Raw genomic sequence first — 20,638 nt, 5'->3', positions numbered from 1 at the left:
TCTTACTAAATACATTGTCTTTAAATTTAATGAAAAGTAATAAATTTTAAATTTAAATATTGTTCAAGGTAAAGCATTAAAAGAAGACACATATCTAAAATTTAAAAACAATTTTTCGCATTACACTGTTGTAATATATTAATCTTATCTCCTATTTTTTAAATTAAATAAGAATTATATTTATAAAAACAATTCGTAATAAGAGTTTACTGTAAAAAGATTAAAAGATAAATAATTTAATTTATAAGGAATCACGAAAAAAAATTCTGAAACATATAAAACCGATAAAACAAACAACATATATATAATAATAAATTATTTTAAGATGAGAATACTCACTTATAAAAAAGAAGAGAAAAAATTGGATGACAAATATGTAGATCATTAAAGAGGGTAGAAACTGGGCGAGGTTGACCAGAGACCTTTGGGTGGAGGATGTTGATACAGGATGACAGACGCTGAAGGTCGTCGTTACATATGTAAAAGCGACCGTACAAAAAGGCGGCGGTACAGCCATCAGATCGCAGTCTTCCTAAATCGAGAAGAGGCACTATTAATCTCAGACATGGCATTCGTACAGGTATTATTATATTTTTAGTAATATAATTTTATTTTTAATTTTATATAACGATTTTTATTGTATTACTGAATTTTTATTAATGAACTAAGAAAATAATTAAAATTACCTTAATAATGGCAAACTATTAAAAATATTAGTAAAATAATAATTTCGTTAAAGTTCACTTGTTTTTAACAACGGTTATTGATATATATTTCTTCTCTTATTAAAAACATTATCACATTTTCACACATGAACATTTTCTTAACAGTCTCTTATATTAAAATATAGTTGTCGAATTTTAATTTTCATATTGTAATACGAATAACAACATTGAAATTAATTTAGATTCAAAATAATTTTCCCTTTTTTCATTTAAAAATACGGGATTACTTAAGCAATTTTTTACTTCCTTGTACGAGATAAAAGAAGTATTGTGATCGCGAAAAATTTCAGTGTTCTGATTTCAACGGAAATATCCATTTTGACTAGTTTCGGCGTGACGTCTGTACCTACGTACGTATGTATCTTGCATATCTCAAAAACGATTAGCCGTAGAATGTTGAAATATGTCGTGCACCTTCCCTTTGATCCTTTTTGATTGCAATCGGCTTGACCAAAAATGCTAAAAATCCAAAAAATATGGATTAACTACAGCAATAAGTACTCATTGAGAGCTTTTCACCGATATATCGTAAGTGGTACTTATTTTCATTAGTTCCAGAGTTATAGCCAATTTTAATGAAATATTTGGATCTTTTATTTATATAAATGAAAAAAAACAAATATTTTATAAATATTTATGTTTTTTTTTATTTTAAATATATTGATTTATTAATAATTACTTACCTCTGAATGAAAAAAAAGTTACAGTATGTAAAAATTCAATAATAATACAAAAAATAGAGAAAAATCAGAAGTTATTAATTAAATAAATTTTTATGTTCTTTTAAAACTGTTATAATTTAATAGGGGTACAAGGATGTCATACGGCGTCCACATCAGATTTTCTTGTATTTAAATAAACCTAAAAATTTTAGTAGGAATTTCATATAAGTAAATATTTTAGTAAAATATCCTGATTTAAGTTTTCTACAATCGATCTATATATATTTATTATTATTTGCAATTGGACCCTGTTGGATCACGCAAAGCTTGACATATCTTTTTCATTAGTCCCACTTGTACGACTTATATTTTACGACATATATTAATAAAAAATATATATTTTTTTTATTTATGTTCTCATCAATAATTAAAGTCATTAGCGACTGGTATATATTTGTATGAATGTACCGGTAAACGTGTAGTTTTGAAGAGACTCAGGCCGAGTATTGTAAGACATGTGGTTAAATGAAACCCAACCAACAAAGAACACGATTAGTATTAAAAGTCCGAAAATCAACTATCTTTATTAGGATTTGAATCTTAGAATTTTTGACTTCCAAACAAGTTGATTTACGATGACGAATTTTACTAGTAGACCAGAAACCCAACCACCAAAGAACACCGGTATCCACGATCTAGTATTTAATTTTTTTTTTATATTATTGTTTTCATTAATTAACTTAAGCAAAATAACTTGAGAATTTAAATATAATTTATTTATATACATATTGAATAATACAAACAAAACCTAGATATAACCATGTGTAAAATATACTGTTAATTGATCTACTGAACTCAGTAATTTCTGTGAATTTTTTTTGATAGCACTGGTTGCCACTTTTACATAGTAAACATAGTTTACTTCTTTTGAATTTTAACAAATATTTACGGACAGGAATCTCTAAGGTGAATATTCATAAATACATTTTTTTAAATTGGGTATCTTAAAATAAAAACTAAAAAAAATTAAAATAAAATAACCGAACATGAGCCGATTTGACACGTTATAAATGAATTTAAAAAAAATTATATCATGATAAATTTAAAAAAACAAAAGATGTATTTTTATCATTTTTGCCAATTTAAAAAAAAAATTATTTAAAAAGTTTTCAACTTTACTATATATATTGTCAAATTAAAAAATTCATAACAGTTAAAAATTGAAAAAAGATAAATTAGGCTATAAATAAAAAATCTGATGTGGGCACCACATTTCTTCCTTGTACGCCTATTAAATTACATACACTTTTTTTTTTTTTTAAATGGTAAGTACATAATATTTTATTTCATTAATAACTTCTGATATTTTTTCATATTTTTTTTTTATTATTGAATTATTTTTTATCGTAATTTTTTTTTTTACAATCAGAGGTTATTAATTAATTATTAATAAATCAATACATTTAAATTAAAAAAAAAGTTGAAAAAAAGGAGATGAAGTCTGATACGAACTGATGTGCCTTCCCCTTTTAAGATCCAAATATTTCATTAATTAAAATTTCATTTGGTTATAACTCTGGAACCAATAAAATTAGGTATATTACTTATGTGATATATCGCTGAAAAGCCCTTAATGAGGACTTATTTAAGATCATTTAAGTTAAGAAAAAGTCCAAAATCCATTTTTTTTTTTTTGGATTTTGGGCATTTTGGAACTTTTGTTTCAGTCAATTGCAATCAAAAGGGGAAATGCACAACTAGATGTTGCAACAGTTCTAAATCAAGAATTTCAACATCCTACAGCTAATCGCTTTTGAGTACTGCGAGATACATAAGTACGTCATGCCGTAACTATTCAAAATGGATTCAGGGATGACAATACTGTCATCCCTGAAGACAATACTGTCCTCTCTACTATCGAGAGTTACAGCGTTCAAGTCCTAGTAAAGCCAGATATTTTTACGTGGATTTGAATACTAGATCGTGGATACCGGTGTTCTTTGGTGGTTGGGTTTCAATTAACCACACATCTCAGGAATGGTCGAACTGAGAATGTACAAGACTACACTTCATTTACACTCATACATATCATCCTCATTCATCCTCTGAAGTATTATCTAAACGGTAGTTACCAGAGGCTAAACAGGAAAAAGAAAGAAAGAAAGGGATGACAATACTGATTTCGCGATCACAATACTTCCTTGTACGAAGTACAAATCAGTTAATTTGAAATCATACAAGTAGAGAATTATAAATATAAAAATAATTTTATTCCTTACTTAATATCTGATTAAATATTTTAATCATTACTTATCCTGTAACTGTTACTTATTATTAATTTAAGCACGTTAGCCCGCTAGGGCTGGTTTAATGGTTAACTCGTTGTCGCAAATCAGTTGTTTTACAGCCGATTTTGGAAGTCGAAGGTTTCTGAGTTTCAAATCCTTCTATATGGATTTGAATACTAGTCAGATATATAGACAGAATATTTATCATTTATCATTCCACAGTTATAAAATGAAAACACTACATAATATGTATTTTGATTGGTTATTAAAGTCTTAAATAATTTTTCAAAGAAACAAATATACATTAAATAGTACGAGAAAAGTAATTAGTAATTATCTCTAAATACTGGTAATTATTAAATGTACATGAGTAAGTTTAGATTATTTTATCAATAAATTTTGGAATCTACTCAAGATAAATTTTTATTTCATTTTATCTTTAAATTTATTTACGCGAATATGTAAATAATTTCAATAGAAATTTCTTATGTATTAAAGTAACAATTATATTCCTTCGAAATTACATTGTATTTAAGTAAATTTTGATATTTTGAATAATTTTCATTTATTTATCTCTATTAATGTATCAATAAAAATCTTGATTTGAACAACACATGACTTCCTTGTACGCCTATTAAATTACATTTACACATTTTATTAAAATTAAAAGAACATAAAATTCTTAAAAAAAAATCAGTGTAAAAATGTTTTTAAATATATTTTATAAATTTATTTTATTTTTACTGAATACCTGAATACAGAATAAACATAATTCCTTAGAAAAGTCTAGTATACTATAGATATATAGAATCCGGCAAGCACTTACGATATATTATTTATAATCGGTTAATCTATTAATTATTCGAACACATAATAAAAAACTAAAATATTAATATAAGTAATTATTTAAAACAATAATACACTTATTACACTATTATTATCTGTAAGAGAACAATAATAACATTACATGGAAGTGATTGACAGGCAACAACTTAAATCTACAAGGACGAGATATACATTAATATTAATTTTCATAATAACAATTAAGTCTGTCAGAACTTTATGAAACATTCTATATACATATATATATATACATAGAGAAAGAGAGAGTGAGAGAGCGGGGTGATAGTGAGTGATGGAGATGGAGTCCACATTTTTATAAATACGAAGTTAAAAGTAATAAGTAATTTATAAAACAATGGTTTAATCTAAAATTTATATCAACTAATAATTGCTTAATACGTAATTCTATTCCTATTAATTAATGTTATATACATTATTTCGACAATATAAAAAAACATGGATACTTATTAATAACATACAAACAATGAAATACTGTCGTAATGGTTCAAAATAATTTAAAAAATTTAATTAGGTAAAAATAAATATTGCATTATAATTATTAATACGTACGACATATAATAAGGATTTTGAAGACACACGTCGCATTTGTTTGATAAATAATATAAGAAAAATAAAAATTCTTTCTAAAATTCTTAAAATAAGAATGATCAGGGATTTAAACTGTAAAGGAGTAAGTTGGTTTGGCTGAATCTCGAACTCTATCGTCCGGTTTCGGTAACTGTTGCGTTTGGTCTCTCAGATACATCAGTCTCCGACCGTTGCCGCTAGTACCACCATACCTGCGCAAATTAAATGCGGTATGCGCTCGCGCTTTAGTTAACGTTAAAATATCCTTAAATTAAATAAACGATAAAATATTTTAAATTAGTTGTGGGTGTATGTGTATGTAAGCCGTTCATCAGAAACAACTGTGTTGTAAGTTTTTGTATATATATATATATATAAAATTTACGAAAATATTTAATAAATGCGAATGTTATTGGCCGTTCTGTTCGTTTGCAGTAGTTTAAAGTGAGAACCAACCGACCAAATGTTTAAAATTTTCTGGATCATACATATTACCCTAGGTAAAGTTTTAAGTCACATATCTAGGCCCTGGCACTCTTCGCGTGTTTTCAACAAAATAGTATGCATAAGCTTGTCTATTTTTGCAAGACAAAATTGAAAAGCATGGAGCACGCTTTAATACGACAAAGATTTTGATGCAAAATGGAAACGATAGCATATGGACAAAATCGAAGGTGCAAAATAGAACTGAGATCGTGCCTCATGCTTTTCATTATGGTCTTGCGAAAAAAAAACAACTTTATACATATTTTGTTGAAAACTAAATTATCTTCTATTTATGTTTACTGGGTAACCCAGTTTTTTATATTTGTTTAAATGAGTGTTTGTAAAAATAATTTTATGGTCACTTCAGAAAGAGTAAATTAATCAACAGTCATTATTTTAAGATAAAGCAGTAAATCTAATTTTTGCTTCTTGTACGTCAGTAATTTCATATGATTGTAATCTAAAAAAGACTGGGATAGATGGGTTAAACATAAAATTAACGTAATTTAAAATTATATTAATTTTTCTAAATTCAATGAACTATTACATCACAATTTCAGTTTTATAGATATCGAATTTTATAACTGGTTTATCAGCATTCGCTATTAAAGATTTTGACCAATTTGAAAGGAATAAATATATTATATAGTTTTTATTATAAATATACCACATGATATATTACTACATTGCAATTAGCTATAACTGATTATTTAAAGACTAATTTAATTTGTTTTAAATTATTAATGTATTTATTTTTTTTTACATTACAGGCAATAATTGTATTAGCATTGGTTGCTATAAGCCAAGCCCAATTAATCTACCCAGGTTACCAGCCTATTGAACCAGAAAGAGATTATGCTTTCAATTACCAAGTAGCAGATCCCGTAACCGGTGATGTTAAAGATCAACAAGAAATCAAACAAGGAGGTGTTGTACAAGGAGGTTATAGTTTAATTCAACCAGATGGATCATTACGACAAGTATCATACACTGCAGCTCCTGGTGCAGGTTTTAACGCTGTTGTCAAAACTATCCCCGGAGTAGCACCACCAAATGAACCCGTAAAACCAGCATATCCAGCTTACGGTTCATATAGTTATCCTTATTCAACATACCCATACGCGGCACCTTACTCACCATATTATCCAGCTCTTCGTTACTAATTCTACAATGAAAAATTAAAAATTTAAAACCTGATAATTGCTCAACTAAAAAATATTATTTAAAATAATATCAAAATTTTTGAAACGGAGTATTTATTAAATTGCAAAATAGAATAAATAATTTTTATCAGTAACTGGTACAATTTTAACGTTATTTAGCTGTGAATAAAATAAAATACTATTATTCATTTAAGAAATTAACTGGTATTGCGTAAAAGAGCTTTAATTTTAATTATAATTAGAAAACAAATAAATAACTGTTTTATTAATTGTGCTTTTTTTATTTATTAATGTAAAATTAGTAATGTAATTCCTATGTTAAAATTTGATCAATGAAGAGTGTAATGTGTATATGTACATATATACAAACAGATTATAATATGAAAATATATTATAATTATATAATATGCAGAAATTTGATGAAATCGGTAGAGAAAGGAATAGAATGAAAATTAGCATTTTTACGAACCAATTCAAAGCTATCCAAAGCCTGAGGCAGCTAATCATTAATTCTTTTGAATATAAATAGATTAGATTAGCTCAGTTAACCGGCGTTTCCCATTCTTTGCGCAGAGTACAGTAAGGAGGCTTTATTTAAATACCTTTATTTCTTGTGTTTATATAAGAAGAAAAGGATAGGTGGTATTAGTAAATGATATATCGGCAATAATTTTATTTACCTCAAAGCTTTTACTGTAAAGCTTGATACGTTAATACGTTCTTTGTTTGTCCGTCCGGAGCACAGATAAATAAATTATTTGGTATGCCGAATCTTGAGCAAGCTACTTGTAATTGGCCGTTCGAAAAACAAGAACTTTCCAAATTAATGCCTGCCTTACAAAGTGATTCCCACAAAGTAAAAGGTCTTGGGTATGTATGAACGAAATACAAGAGATGAATAATCTACTGCGGCATTCCCCGTGATGTTGCGACTTTTATTTCGATGGACAGCAGACTCTTTGTGGTTTGTTCCAATGTACAGTTTTGCAAGTCAACGTTTGTGGTAGCACTTCCAAGGTTTCCAGAGAATTTAAAAGTTCAGAGAAAGAGAGTTTAAAAAACTTTTTTATAAACAGAGAATTTAAAAAAAAGGATAATAAACAGCTTGTTCAGTATCCATTAATGTATCAGTGGATGGATAAATTGTAACGAATTTATTTTCTTGAAATATTTTCGTAAACTTAATCGTACAATTTTTGGTTAGTTAGAGGCTACACTAAAAGAGTGAAAAGGTGGGTGGGGATAAGTTTTTCAAAAGTGAAATGTAGATGACAATTTTTCTCTTTTTGGAACTGATATTATGCAAAATTTCATCACGATCGGGATAAAATTGTAGATCTGTATAAAATACCAATGACTACTTCTAAACTAATTTATATTTATCTAATTAATTTAACTAATTTACCTTCTGAATATAATTTCAATTTTGAAATTGGAGAAAACCGGCTTAAAGGATACTAAAATAATATTTTGGGCAATATTATTTTTGTACTATTTAATTTTTGTACTAATATGTTATATTGTAAGGTTATATTTGTTATCACTAAATCGATACAAATGTATGTTAATTTTTTGTGAATTTATTTTCCTTTTAAAATAAATTCACAAAAATTTAAATTAAGTAATATTTAATAAAATGTAGAAAATGAATTCTCTTAAAATATCTGTTCATAAGCGGTAATGATCTCTCTTTTGTAATGTTCAGAAATACGCAGATTCCCTTTCCTACATAATGCAAGAGAAGGTTAATCCTACATAATCTGTATATTATTAACTCGTAAGTGTGTTTACAATAGCCGTAATAGTTATACGTGGTCCGACATGAGACACACCTTTTTAAAAGATTGCTTATCCTCTCGCTAGTACAACAAACATTTCATGCCGCGTCTATTAAAGAGGGTGATGAATGATTTCATTCATGGGTGACGAGAGTGAGACACAAGGACTCCGTCGCACTCGAGCTGTTAAGACCGAGACCCGGTGTGGGCCCCCTTTGTGGCATACTCACATTGGAAGCATTGGCCTCAAGACTGAGTCCCGGCCCCTAGGCTGGGGTTCAGAAATGACAGTCGGTCCTGGATACCTTGCTCTAGAGGTTAGAGGCAGGCACTAAAACGATCCATTAGAATGAACAACCCACTGGGCTGTGCCCAGTGGGTTGTTGTTGTGCTATGCTTCACGTTAAATCCAGTCCAGGGGGTAGGAAAAAACAAGTAGAATTAAAGTAGTTAATGTTAGATTTCTTACTTAATACAGTTAATAACAGCGATTCCCAAACCGTGCGCCGCGGCGCGCCGGAGAGCCACGGCCTCTTCACAGGGGCACCGCGAAATATTGTAAAAGTTTCATAATTGAACCAAGACATTTATAATTATTAATTTAATGTTAATAAAGTAAAAATATAATGAAGACAGGTCTTTTATTTATTTTTATCTCTTAATTACGAGTAGTCATACTTTTACTTAGGGTAGGGCGCGATGGAAAAATTTTAATTGTAAAAGGGCACCGCGACTCGGAAAAGTTTCGTAACCACTGGTTAATAACAACGATTATAAAGCCACCGTTTATACCGCGGATTTGAAGAGTGAAAATATATCATATTCTTTAAATAATTAAATATTTTTTCTATTAAATATTTTTGATTCCGAAAAAAAACACGCAAAACAGTCTACCTGTAACATCATGGAAATACATGTCAGATTAAATATGTCTCTTACTATCAACAGTCAATAACTCTCAAATATAAGCAGAGTGAGGTGGGAGGTAATTAGAAAGGAAAGTACAAGAAATAATTACATGTAATAACATCTTATGTAAGATTTTTTATATTTAAAAATGCAAATAAATCATACATCATTAAAAATATATGGGTTAAAAATTAATTTGAAAAGCTCTCTCTAAATGCAGTTGTTTTACGATAATTTATTTTGAAATCCTTAGTGTATTTTTCTATTTCTTTTCAAAAAATAAAATCATCATTAAACATACAAGACAAACAATTTTTTATTTCAAAAAGCAACAGAAGAAAGTTAGCAGAATTGCAGACTACTTGTCGGCAATTCGAAAAGTCGAATTATCTTTTTAAAATTAATTGTCGATTTCTGTAATTTTTTTAATGTTTACTGTTTAATTAAATCAATTTTAACCTTTTTTTTCTTTTTTAACCTCCGAGATCACCGTTAGGTATGGCTTCAAATTTAATTATAAACAAGGGCTCGGAAAGATTTTGTTTTCGAATTATAGCTTACGAAAACTTTCGCCCCGATTTATGCTGTAAAGAGTAAAATCACTCTGTACTGAAATTCTTGGAACATAAATTAAGGAGTAAATTTTATGGTTACCTGAAGAAATAAACAAAATACAGAGTGAACAAAAATTATTCAGCGCAAATTAGGGGTTAATAAAAAATTAAAAACGTAATATAGCGCGTGCTGATTTTTTAAAAATATTAGTGAAGTTACTGATCACATGAATGAACACATCAGCGCGATGTAACGACAGGAGTGATCGTCGTTGAGCAATGACTACCGTGCAGGAGAAAGCAATATGCGTACTTTGGTTTTATGAAAGCGGATCTGTTAATGCTGTACTTTTTTTGTTTACAGTACATTTTTGTTTACAGTACGGCCGTGATCATCATAATAAAAACTATTAAACGCTGGCTTCAATTTAAGGGTACATGAAGAATTGTACAGAAAAAAGATACTGGTTAAACCTCCCGTCTCCGAGCAAGTTGTGGATCGAGTAAGAGAAACTTTTCTGAGAAGGCCGGGTAACTCGATTCGTCGTGCGAGTTTAAACTGGGAATACCGCAATCGACAATTGTAAAGGTTCTACACAAGAGCCTATAATTTCATATATACAAAATTCAGTCGGTGCTTGCAATTGTAGATGACGATAAACTACGTCAAATTTTTAAATTCTTAAGTCGGTCCCATCGGAACCCCTTTTTTAAAAAAGTTTTTTTACTTTGACTCTAGACACAGTTGGATACTCACTATTGAAAATTAAAGTGTAAAAAAGTTAATATTTCAGCCCAACTTGATGCAATATTATTGAACAAGGCCAATAAAAGTTGTAGTTTACAAAAATAAAAATATGGGTATACTTTAATCCCCTTGTTTGGATCAACGCATGGATTTATATACGTAGCTAAATATTTGGTCAACGAGTTTTCGTAATATGAGGAAATATATTGGAATAATTTTGAATATCTCCCTTCTTTAATCCAGTTAATTTAAAATTTGGAATTTTAAATTACTTTATAAGTACTTTCACCAACTCAAGCCAAATTTTTTGCGACTACTCTACAAAAAATAAAAAGTAAAAATACAAAAACTACCCATTCTCCGATTTTAATTTCGTTCAAAATCTTTAGTCATTAATACTCTGAATGATATTTTTTGAGAAAGATGTTTTTTGACCTATATCGAAGAAATTATGTTAAGCAAATCGAAAGACAGAAAACAATATAAAGGCCAATGCAGGTATGTATGTATATATATATCTTCAAGACATGTTTAACTTCTTTGGACAAAGGAAATCTTGAAACGTTGTCATTTGCACAAGCCCTAAAGACAAACGTTTTCTTTTCCTTTATACTATGCTGAAAGAAAAAATTAAACAAGAAAATAGTAATACTGAATTATAGAATGGATGTGTTCAAATTTTTTTATTGAAAATAAAAAGTATATTTTTTGATTAAAATTCAAAAAGACGAGAAAAAATAAATCCATTAGCGTAATCATTTTTGATACCAATAATAAGCATTTTTTATTTATTGTAGAGCTGGATTAAAAAATAATTATATAATTAATCTACTTAAACATTCTTATACATTTATTTCTTAAATACATGAAATTCATCAGTATTTTTCAAATATTGTACACAACTTTATAATCAAAATTTCAAAATAAGATTAAAAAAAATTATTTTATGTGAAATTCAAAGTTCTAGACTAAAAAGAAACTGAATTATTATAAAAACGTTAGATTTATACAAGTACGTAAATTTGAAACCAAAGATGTTTATAATAAAAGAATAAGACCTAGAATAAAAAATAGTTAAAAAAAAAATTATTCATATGACGGGTGGTATTGGTTGTACATTAATAAATTAGTGGATATCCTTCTAAAAAGTAAAAAGAGACGAAGGTAAAATGATTTATAGATACAAAAAATTAATAATGTAGATACATTTCACTAATCGCTTAAAATATAACATGTCATGAAGTGATATAATGAATGAATTAACTAGTTTTCAAGGTAAACTATTAGCGTAAAAAGAAATTTAGTGTTATGTAACAATTAGCTGTTTAAGATAATGTTAATTTAATGAATACAACTAATTACTATATCATAGGTATTGATTACATCAGTTATTAACTATCGCATATACTCGTGTGTTTTTATAGCTTAACATTAGTAAAAAAAATAAAAACTATCTTTTACACGATGATGTTTGGCAATGTCCTTTATTACCATAGTTTTAAAATTCATTAACATTCTCCAAAATTTAATTTTGGTTATTTTTTGAAAATAGAATAAAAATACAAATACAATCACTTTAAAAACTTGTTTAATCTAAAAAAAAAAAATTCATACCTCACAGTTGATTTCAAGAACAAAAATTGTTTATATTCATCACTTTCAGTTTTACAATGATGTGTGGGTTTTATGTGATTATGAAAAATAAAATCTCATGAATTTATTTCAGATATTACCAGATGACTTAAATTTCATCGATACTGCTCCATTAGGATGGATCAAGAAGGCATCTAAAAATCATTTTAATTCACGCGTATTTAAGCTTAGAAAACTATTTTCAGTGATGTAAAAGAAAAGAAGTAAATTTCCCAATTATTCAGATATGGTTCAATTTTTAAATATGTGTGTACTAGGTAACCTCAATGGAAACTTTAAAGTTACACAACATTCTGGGAATAGGTGAGGTGATTCCTTTAAAAAAACTTTTGTGGATGGCAGTTTAATTTTTGGAGGAAAAGCAATTAATATTGCTATACATATTTAAGCTTGTTAAACGAAAAATCGCTGGCTTGTAATGTATTACTCCAACCTAAACAAAAATTATCCGTTTTCCCGATGAATTATGGCGAGTTGGATAATTATTGTTCAATGAAGGTCTAAAACTTTGCTATTCCTTTAAAAGTATATTGTCCTTTTATACCAAACTACTCTTTTTATTATTATTGAGTTCTTCCCCATTTTATATTTTAAGGTGTAATTATGATCCGGCTAGCTTTATACTAATAGCTGCAGTGATTGTAAAACTTAGCGTAAACTGCTGTATTTTGCTGGAAGCTGTTGTGAAATTAATCTGGGAACTCTATTGCTTGTCCGGAAGCAGCTTAATATCCCAAATATCTGAAGGGCCTACCGGGTAAAGGCGATAGGCACTTCCTGGATTCTCTTAAAGTACAAACGGATGCCATGATCTTAAAGTAAAAGAACCTTACAGGATAAATACCTCCGAAAATGATATAGTCTATCTAAAAAAATAAATAGCGTTCCGTTCCAGGATTACTAGTTATTATGGAAAATGAATTGTTTTCCTGTTGCACTCTTGTCTAATCCAAATACCTAACAAGAAATTAATATATCCAGCCACAAAAATTCAGCTGGTATTTAACTTTATATATAACATAAATATGTCTACCAAAGGGACTGACTTTGTAGTGAACGACATTATTTTAGACGGCATTATTCTAGTTGGACAACTTGAATTACGAAAATAACTCTTACAAGTGTTTGCTTGTATCTTAGCTACTTTACTTCCGTCACAAGCATAAGAAACGATCGGATAGCGTAAAGAAACAGATTTTTACTCCTTTCGCTAAAAAAATATGCATTACATACAATGCTTTTACTCAGCAGAGGAACAATTTTTAAATGCTAGAGGTTTTATATATCATCATCATAATTTCAGCCGTTGTCGATCCACTGTAGGATGAAGACATCTTCAGAAAGTTTCTAATTAATACGGTCTTGTGCGAACTTCTGCCAATTCGGCCCAAGATACTTGACAATATCATCAATATAAATAATCTTTAAACTTTTTTATGGCTTCAACATCCTGTAGAATCCATTCAATACTAATTTAGTTCATATGCCATCAGATCTTTCTGCTACATGGCCTGCCGACCGCCATTATAATTCTTAAATTTTCGTGATGATATCATGCACTTTGGCCTTTCATCCGAAGGTCCCTGGTTTGAATCCCGGTCAGGCATGACATTTTCACACACGCTGCAAATCAATTATCTCATCCTCTGAAGCAATACCTAACGGTGGTCCCAGATGTTAAACAAAAGAAAAAAAAAGGGTAACATTAGAACTCGTCATCGCAAATCAGCAGATTTTGAAGTCAAGAGTTCTAAGGTTCAAATCCTAGAAAATACAGTTAATTTTATACGGATTTGAATACTAGATCGTGGGTACCGGTGTTTTTTGGTGGTTGGGTTTCAGTTAACCAGACATCTCAGGAATTGTCAACCTGAGACTGTAGAAGATTATACTTCATTTACATTCATACATGTCATCCTCATTCATCCTTACGGTGGTTCCGGACGCTAAACAGAAAAAGAAAAGGTAACTTTAGAAGATTCTTTCAATATTTCGTTTGAAAACGTTCTAGAATTTCGTTACTCGGTGTGAACCGTTTATATCAAGACAGGTTTCAAAATTAACTTGTATACACTATCATAGGCTGACTTTAGAGTTGACACCGTTTCCGAGTCAATTATCCAGGTTTATTCCTAACAACTACTTGACATTTCTAAATGTGGGAGTAGTTTTTAAGTGAATTAATATTTTCTTTTTTCAATTTATTTAATGCACTGATCTTTTAGCACCTGACTTTCAACAAAGAGAGAATCTTGCATGGCTGATAAAATGTACTCAAATGTATAAGCTTTAAAATCCACCATGGACCAAACGTTCTTGTACTCTGCTTAGTTATATTTCTTAAAATTAACTAGCGTAAAATAAAGGTGTTTTATTTGCAAAACTAATTATTAATTTTTAATTTAAGTAGTCAAATACTTAAAAGATAAAATTAAAAAAAAAAAATTAATTGAGAAAGTTTTACATCTTTAATATTCAAGACCGATTATGCAAGTTCGTTTAATTTATTTTATGTTTACTAGTTTTTATGTGTTTTAAATGTGAATATGCCTACAAAAATATGCACCCCAAACAAAAAATCCAGTAGTTTACAAGAAACGCAAATGCGAGAATCGAGGCGAGTCTTTACAAATTAAAAGAAAGGAATGCAGGGAAATTCCATAACCAAGCATGTAAGACTGAGTGGAATACAAGAATACATATTTTTAAACTTAAAATTTTCATTGTAATTTTTTCTTTTCTTTGTAATTACATTTTTTGCACCTAAGTTCTTTGTATATTAGAATCATATTATACTGCATTCATTACCTACAGCAATTTAACATAAGCAATGAAAAAAATATAAATATTTTTTAATGGTGTTACATATTTTTAATCTTTCCTTACTACATTTTCTAAACGCTTATGTAAATTTTGTTTAATTTATCTGGAAAACCCTACTAAAGGTGAAAATAAAATTTGAAGATAACGAAAAAAAATTATAGGTTGAATTGAAAATCACCTTTTAATTAAACTAAAACGTTAAAATTAATTGGAATTTAAAATATATATAAGTAAAACTAAGTCTTTTATTTAAAATATTTTCTCGAGAAAATCTGATATTTCTAAATATTTCCCTGCTCTTTCCAGTAAACATTTCTCACCCACATTTATATTGGTTATGTAAAATATGGCAAATAACTTACGAAGTCATTAATCAATCAATTTTAAAAAGAAATTATTTTTTAAACTTGGGTTCAGATAAGTATTTACTCACCGAGAGGAATCCATCAAAAGACTGTTGTGGTTTCTCTGTGGTAGTAGGATGAAGAGCTTAATTTAGCGGATTTTTTTACACATATGCGCAGTTAAAATAGTGTTGATATTCCAATATTTTATTCATTTGTTATTCATGTTCCAGTTTATAATTTAATGTTTGGTGTTTACTGTCTAATTACTTATGATCAGTTAGTTTTATTTAAGTCTCTAATGAATGTTTTCGTTGATGCGACTATAAACAAACAATGAAAAAAAAGAAGAGATTAATAATGCTGCAGATAGCTTACAAATATATTTAATTTCTTTGTATGGTATTAAAACCGACCAACACAGTTATTTAAAAATCAGTTGTTAAATTAATGTGACAAAAAAGAAAAGTGAATTAAAATAAATTAGTAAATTGAATCTTACCTATTATGCCAGTTATAACATGGTATTGTTGGTGATTCATACAAATAAAAAATGAAGGTTTATTTTAAAAATAACACAAAATTCAGTTTGTAACAATATAGTATTTATTTTAAATAATTTTTTCTTATAAAAAATATATACATGAACAGATTTACAATTATAAATCAAAAACGTCATCTGCATCTGTCAGTTTGTGTATTGAGATACATTTTAATAAAAACTTTTGAGTGATTTAATTTAAAGCGATATGAAAATTACAAAAAAAATTGGGTAATTAATTTGATGAAAAATCAAATAATTTTATAAGTTCGGAAATGAAAGAGTTAATTTTTTTTTAATAACGATAGTATGGAGATGCATATGGATAAGCAGCATACGGGTAAGTTGCTGGTCTGTAAGTCAATGGTGCAGAAGCGATTGGAGCGGCAGGAGCAGCACCGGCAGATTTACTGACAACTGCGTTGAAACCTGCGCCTGGAGCGGCTGTGTAGTCAACACGACGTACAGAACCGTCAGGTTCTACAAGGCTGTAGCTTCCTTCGACTACGTCGCCACGTTTAGCTTCTTGTTGATCCTTGAAATCTCCGGTTAATGGATCAGCAACTTGGTAGCTAAATGCATAATCTCTGCTTGGTTCCGGTATTGCTCCAGGTAAAATGTATTGAGCATATGTTGTGGCGACTGCCAACAGCAAGACTGAAGCCTGTAAAAGAAATGAAAGTTTTTATGAATATTATTATTTATTTAAATGTTAAACTGTTATTAATATAAATAGCGTAATTTCGTATACTTTACACATTCCAATGAGAAGGAATAATATTCCCAAAATGTTTATAAAGCAAGATTTTTCAACGGGAATTGATATTTATTATTATTTATTTGGATAAATTTAAGAGCTTCACATAATAACTAATAAATAAATTGAAAGTCAAAATAAAAATTAAAAAGGGAATAATAATAAACTGTACAAATAATAAACTTATAAATATATATTATTATTTTTTGTATAATAAAATAAGAGAGCATAAGTTAACGGATCCAAATTTATTTAATTTTATGGGGTTTTTTCCGTTAATAGGCAACGTTTTTCATCTTTTAGATAAAATTATGCTTTAGACTAAGTGTACAACAAAGTAATCGCCTACTCGAGATACTTACTTTTTAATTTATTTTTATTTTTCTTAATTTATATATATAACAGTTTCTAAGGTTACCTTTATAGATTTATTTTAAACTTTATAAATATTTTATTATTTGCAATATTAATTTATTACGATAAAGGAAATACATTTAGATTGTTATATACGTAACTAATTACAAAATAAATTAAAAAATTATTATTATTTTTTTTTTGTCACAACCTACATTCATCGAAATCTTTAATTTTTGTGCCTATTGCACAGCTGTATATGTATAATTCTAGTAAAGATCTTGTAAAAATCTAGTAATAATTTTATGACTGAAAAACTGAACAGAAAATTAATTTATAGCAGTGGGGCAATTTTTGGTACTTTTTGCGGGGGATTAATCAAACAGGTGAGTTTACTTTTTTTTACCTTTTTATATAGTATAATGAAATTAATGTAAATTATTCTTTTGTTTTGCAAAATGAACTATAAAGGCCAATTAGATAATAAATGGTGTAGGTAGAAACTAAATAGTACACAAAATTAAAATGTCGTGCAGAAGGGAAAGAAAAAAAAGCCCAAAATTTTTATCATCATTCTGTAACTTAAGTACAAGAAATGACATTACTGCTTTAGTAATAATACTACTTTAGTAGTATTACTTCAGAGAATTAACGTTTCTTGAAAAATTATCATTCGATTATTAAAATAATAAAAATAAGTTAAATTTTAACTTTTTATTAACAATAAGAAGAATTTAATAATGAAAATGAAAAAAATGGCAAACTTTTTATTAACAATAAGAAGAATTTAATAATGAAAATGAAAAAAATGGCAATCAAAATTTTACTATTTAGAAAAATGAATAACAATCTATTACTCTGAACCATGTTGTAAGTTATAAACATCTTTATAATTTTTTAATTAAAAATAAATTTTTAATTAAATAATAAATTTTTAATAATTTTTTAATTAAAAATAAAACTTTGAACTAAAATTAGAATATTTAACTAAGATAGCATCATATTGAGAAATAAGTATTAAAATAAAAAATTAAAAGATATCTTTAAAATAAGAAATAATTTAAAAGTAATTCATTACATTTTCATGACCTGTTAATCGCATAAATTATTCAGAACTATTCCATTCGTAACTACTGCATATAATAACACATGTCATTCATAATAAATTTTTACTCCCCTTTAAAACCGAACATTACAATTTACCCTCATTTTATAATATAACATATGCTGCCTCCATTTATTTTAGAGATCAAAAAAGTAATATTTGCTCGTAATAACATAAATATAGTGTGTACTCTTACATACTTGCTTCTCTACATTACAATTTAATATTTCATTGCATTCTTAAGTATCAATTGTGGTTGATACTCGTATTTTGTTGGAAATATCCCTTGTTTTTTGTTATTTTTACATATTCCTATGTAAACTAACCTAGCATTATAACAAATGGGTAAGAGTTTTATGTGGTTTGGAAAAATATATATAGCATTTACGTTTTTGTTTGTTTTACAAAACTGGTATCTTAGTTATGGTTCTGTTTGTTTTTATCGCGTGTTTTCTTTCTTTTTATTTTTATTTAAAAAAGATATAGAAAAAGCTACTGCAAAATTATACATTTCATATAAAGAGCTGATAGAAATGCGCTGTAATATGAAAGAAAAATATTTTTAAATTATTATAAGTTATACAGTTGCGATTAACCGTGAGAAAATCTGATATGTGGAAAGGAACTATATATAAAAAGTAAAGTAAGTAAAAATTTCATGATAGAAATAAACTATAAAATTGGAAAAGAAATACTGAGATCTGTTTCAAGTCCTAATAATCATATCAAACAATTATTAAATAGTTATTATCAGTAAACAAAGATTAGTTAAAATAAAAAAAAAACTAAAATTAAAAAAATAATTCTACCTTAATGTAAGTTGTCCTTAATGAAACTAAAAAGGTAGCCTCCGGTATAATCTACTGAAATTTTATAAACTTTCTTAAATATAAACATGTAGATTATAATACATGTATAACAATAACAATACTGATACAGAAACAACGAAAGAAAATTACTTAATATTTTTCTTTTTTAAAAGAATCTTTTTAAATTCTTTTTGTTTACAAAGATGAGAGCTAGGTACTCCCGAGAAAATCCTTTGTAGGAGTTACTACTATCTTTATAACATTGAAATGCAAAAATTGGAATTATTAAAATTTTGGGTGCTATTAGATCTTTAAAAAATTAAATTAAAATACAAAAACGAATAAAAAATAATAAATTAGGAAGATAATTTAATGATCCTCAATCAACTGTACTTAGCACTTTTTCTGAAACAAAACAGAAAATGTTCAAGAACTTTACTTTTTTTTCTGAGATGTATGGTTAATTGAAACCGAACAACCAAAGAACACTGGTATCCACGATCTAATATTCAAATTCGTATAAACGTAAGCCTTTACTAGGATTTGAACGTTGGGGAGAGTTCTAACTTCGCTGATTTGCGAAGACGCGTTTACCACTAGACGAACCTAGTGGGTTAAGTTTTCGTTGATCGAAAAAGATTTACTTCAAATAAAAATCCTATTTAATTTCCTCTAAAAACAGATCTTTAAAAAAAGAGTAACTTTTTAATTTCAATACTTACACTAATGTTAAAAAAATATATATTGAAATTGATTTCATTTTCGTTATCAAATTTTTATTTGACTCTAATTTTGGAATTAGAGTAAAATTAAATTTTAATTTAATTTTTTTAAATACACAATAATGAAAAAAATTATTGTATCAATTGTAATAATAATCATACTCAAACCATGAATCATTTTACATATTATTTCTACGTTTTTTTTTTGAAAAAATAAGAAATTAGTTAAAATTATACTTATTACCATAAAGTTTTAAAAATGTTATAAATAGTTTAATATTTTCAATAAAATTATTACAATATTAAAAAAAGAATAATAATAATTAAAATTAAAATTTAAAAAAATTAAATAATTACATTATTAAAAAAATAATAATAATGAAAATTTAAATTAAAAAAAAAATTAAATAAAATACAAACTCACCTTAAGGAAACCCATATCTGTTGCTTTAGATTGTTTGTCACAAACTGATGATACCATTTGCAAAATCTCGGCTATTTATTTGTATTTTACCACCGAACGATAAATAAGATGACCTCGACCATTAAACATTAAGTTGTCTTTTAAAAATTGAAAAGGTCAAATATTACATGTTTGTCTTGTCTTCTTTACGGATTTCATATAGGCCGGTTTAAATTATTTCACTTCTTACTTTTATTTTTTACTGCTTTAAATGCTTTGCATCATATTATATATCTTTCTCATTCAATTTTTTTTTTATCTTCGGAATACTTCCACCTACGGGAATTTAACCTATTGATTTCATTATGCAAATGTAATATGTA

General features: G+C 27.5%; 2 protein-coding genes across 2 annotated transcripts; one reads left to right on the top strand and one right to left on the bottom strand.

The window, feature by feature from the left end:
• The first annotated feature begins 410 nt into the window (after nucleotides 1-410).
• On the top strand, nucleotides 411-7,010 carry LOC142327495 (uncharacterized). Its single transcript, XM_075370617.1, has 2 exons — nucleotides 411-580; nucleotides 6,363-7,010. Exons 1-2 carry the CDS (start codon nucleotides 449-451, stop codon nucleotides 6,753-6,755), a joined length of 525 nt encoding a protein of 174 aa, XP_075226732.1. The 5' UTR covers nucleotides 411-448; the 3' UTR covers nucleotides 6,756-7,010.
• Nucleotides 7,011-16,217: 9,207 nt separating this feature from the next.
• On the bottom strand, nucleotides 16,218-20,507 carry LOC142327540 (cuticle protein 7-like). Its single transcript, XM_075370683.1, has 2 exons — nucleotides 20,277-20,507; nucleotides 16,218-16,769 (listed from the first exon to the last, which is right to left on the bottom strand). Exons 1-2 carry the CDS (start codon nucleotides 20,331-20,333, stop codon nucleotides 16,401-16,403), a joined length of 426 nt encoding a protein of 141 aa, XP_075226798.1. The 5' UTR covers nucleotides 20,334-20,507; the 3' UTR covers nucleotides 16,218-16,400.
• Nucleotides 20,508-20,638: the final 131 nt, after the last annotated feature.

Source organism: Lycorma delicatula, chromosome 7 (assembly GCF_047948215.1).
Source record: "Lycorma delicatula isolate Av1 chromosome 7, ASM4794821v1, whole genome shotgun sequence".
Classification (NCBI taxonomy): domain Eukaryota; kingdom Metazoa; phylum Arthropoda; class Insecta; order Hemiptera; family Fulgoridae; genus Lycorma; species Lycorma delicatula.
This window is presented reverse-complemented; position numbering and strand designations above follow the sequence as displayed.

Coding starts and splice junctions, on each gene's coding strand:
- LOC142327495 (XM_075370617.1), top strand. CDS start 449: ATGACAGACGCTGAAGGTCGTCGTTACATATGTAAAAGCGACCGTACA. Junction 581..6,362: donor CAGACATGGCATTCGTACAG/GTATTATTATAT, acceptor TTTACATTACAG/GCAATAATTGTATTAGCATT.
- LOC142327540 (XM_075370683.1), bottom strand. CDS start 20,333: ATGGTATCATCAGTTTGTGACAAACAATCTAAAGCAACAGATATGGGT. Junction 16,770..20,276: donor CAGATATGGGTTTCCTTAAG/GTGAGTTTGTAT, acceptor TTTCTTTTACAG/GCTTCAGTCTTGCTGTTGGC.